At 40.4% G+C, this 2,760-nt stretch overlaps 1 protein-coding gene across 1 annotated transcript; it reads left to right on the top strand.

Annotated features, from left to right (window-relative positions):
• The first annotated feature begins 1,122 nt into the window (after window positions 1-1,122).
• Window positions 1,123-1,541, top strand: LOC143495148 (histone H2B 1/2). Its single transcript, XM_076992435.1, has one exon. The coding sequence runs from the start codon at window positions 1,150-1,152 to the stop codon at window positions 1,522-1,524; it is 375 nt and encodes a 124-aa protein (XP_076848550.1). The 5' UTR covers window positions 1,123-1,149; the 3' UTR covers window positions 1,525-1,541.
• The last annotated feature ends 1,219 nt before the right edge of the window (window positions 1,542-2,760 follow it).

Raw genomic sequence — 2,760 nt, 5'->3', positions numbered from 1 at the left:
TCACCGCTATGGATGTGGTTTATGCTCTGAAACGCCAGGGACGCACTCTGTACGGATTCGGAGGTTAAACGCTCAACTCGACACGAAACCAACGGCTCTTTTAAGAGCCACCCATATACTCATTTAAAGAGCTGTTTCATGCGTTTACTGGTAACCACAAGCGTCAATTACTTAAACGCGCACAGAGAACGTTTTGTCCGACTTTGCTTTTTGAAGGTACTTTTATTAAAATTATGGAAGGGTCAATACACAATCATTGCAAAATCCATAATGTCAAACATTACAATATTAAAACAGCATACGCTTTATACCATTTCATTTTATAGGCTACATGAACTCTGTTACATGAACCCCCAGATAATTTCTACACCATTTATCACACAGAATGTCCGACGTTGCCGTGTACTACAACAGTTTTAAAATGCCCTTTGTAGTCTCTGAATCCTAAAACATTTAAATAAATGGACATATTAAATGAATGGAGACGCTTTATGACGAAATAATGCAATGAAACTGCATTATTGAAACTAATGGTAAATAATTTTATGACGTTATGACATTATTTAACATTCTATGTCTGTTCCAATTATTTTAAGTTGTCTTATTTACTTTATTACATTACTCTGTCTATTTTAATAAATTGTCATTTTTATATTATTTTATTATGTTTGTTTCCTTTTTTTCTTTAGGTTTTTTAAAATGTTTTTTATTTATTTTGTAAAGCACTTTGAGTTTCATGTATCTATGAAAGATACTATACAAATAAAGATTTTTTTTTTGTAATGATAATCAAAGTTATGACCTAGCTAGTTTAGAACCACATCCAAAGAATTTTAGTCTAATAAAATGAAAAGCTAGAAATTCCTTGCGCAAGCAGAACTAAACAGATTTTGATGTTCTATCATAGTTTTCGTTTGAAAGTTGAAGGCAGAAATGGCTGGGCGGGATTAAGAGGTAAACGCTACGGCACAGTGGGGTGGCGGAGCCACGATAGGAGGTCCTGTCAGAGGAGGGCTTGTTTTTGACCAATGATGCGTAGTCATGACCGCGGAGGGAGGGCGTGACCTAATTAGAATACCAAACTCTTAATGTAGGAGGTGCTGGAGAGTTTTTGCTCATTCAACGGCGTTTCACTCATCTACGAGCATCATGCCTGAGCCAGCAAAGTCCGCCCCGAAGAAGGGATCTAAGAAAGCCGTGACCAAGACGGCCAGTAAAGGAGGCAAGAAGCGCAGAAAGACCAGGAAGGAGAGCTACGCTATCTACGTGTACAAAGTTCTGAAGCAGGTCCACCCCGACACCGGTATCTCTTCCAAGGCGATGGGAATCATGAATTCTTTCGTCAATGACATTTTCGAGCGCATCGCTGGTGAGGCTTCTCGTCTCGCCCACTACAACAAGCGCTCTACCATCACCTCCAGGGAGATTCAGACCGCCGTGCGCCTGCTGCTTCCCGGTGAACTGGCCAAACACGCCGTGTCTGAGGGCACAAAGGCCGTCACCAAGTACACCAGCTCCAAGTAAATGGCCGAATAGTGCGACTTAACCAACCCAAAGGCTCTTTTAAGAGCCACCCACACTTTCACCCAAAGAGTTTTTTCCTTAGGAATGTGTTTGCACAATAATTAGATTAAAGCTATTTCTGTCCTGTTAATTTTCCCACGTGCTGTGCTTTGTTGGGCAGCCTAGAATGTATTTCATGTTGTGTTCTATAATGTATATGATCTGTACAACTTTGTATCCACTGCTGTACGGTTTCTTTTTCAGCATCTCAGCTTGTGTGTGTGTGCGCGTTTTACATTTACATTTATGGCATTTAGCAGACGCTCTTATCCAGAGCGACTTACAAAAGTGCTATGTAGTTGCTTGGAATCTCCAAGGTAGAATAGATAGTCCTGAACACAAGGTACTCGAAGCTGGAAAAACCACTAGACGAAAGTCAAATGATACCTAACAATTATACCTGAACATACTAGTGCTGTCAATTCCAGGTGCCGCGATTAAAAGTCCTCACCAGGATTTTGCTCTGGCTTCCTGGATTGTATTGATTCCACTAATTTTACCTGGCTTGCTAATTAGAAAATCTAGCAAGCTTGAGCAAAATCCTGGTCAGGACTTTTAATCGCGGCATCTGGAATTGACAGCACTAGAACATACACATCACCTGAGGAAAAAGACAGTAAACAATACCTGTAACAAACACCTGAGGAAAGAGACATGAAAGCACAATAGACGAAGCATAATTATGCAAAGTGCACTTGAAAGAGGTGGGTCTTCAGTCGGCGTCTGAAGACAGCAAGTGACTCCGATGTTCGGACACACAAGGGAAGTTCATTCCACCACCTTGGAGCCAGGACAGAGAAAAGTCTGGATGCTTGTCTCCCATGTGTCCTGGATGATGGAGGGTCAAGACACCTGCATGTTGACGTGTAAGAAAGGAGAATATAATATACTGTATGGGGAGACCGGGTATTGTTGTAACATAGGGAGAGTTGTAACACCATCAATTCCACCGATCATGGATCAGATATGAGTCATATGATCGTTCTGGTATTTACCCAATTACTCCCTGATCACACATGGTGAATATCAAGGATGGAAACAGACACATGCAGATTCCATAGAGAAAAAAATGAGGTGAAAGAGTTTTTAGTTTAGTACTTATGGTTTATCTGCAATAGTATAAGAATTATATTACATTGAACTATTACATTAATTGTAGTAGGTAAATTGTGATGCATTTTGCCCTGTTAAGTTCAA

Source organism: Brachyhypopomus gauderio, unplaced genomic scaffold (assembly GCF_052324685.1).
Source record: "Brachyhypopomus gauderio isolate BG-103 unplaced genomic scaffold, BGAUD_0.2 sc93, whole genome shotgun sequence".
NCBI classification, from domain to species: domain Eukaryota; kingdom Metazoa; phylum Chordata; class Actinopteri; order Gymnotiformes; family Hypopomidae; genus Brachyhypopomus; species Brachyhypopomus gauderio.
Note: the sequence above shows the minus strand (reverse complement) of the source record. Positions and strands in the feature narration are given on the sequence as shown.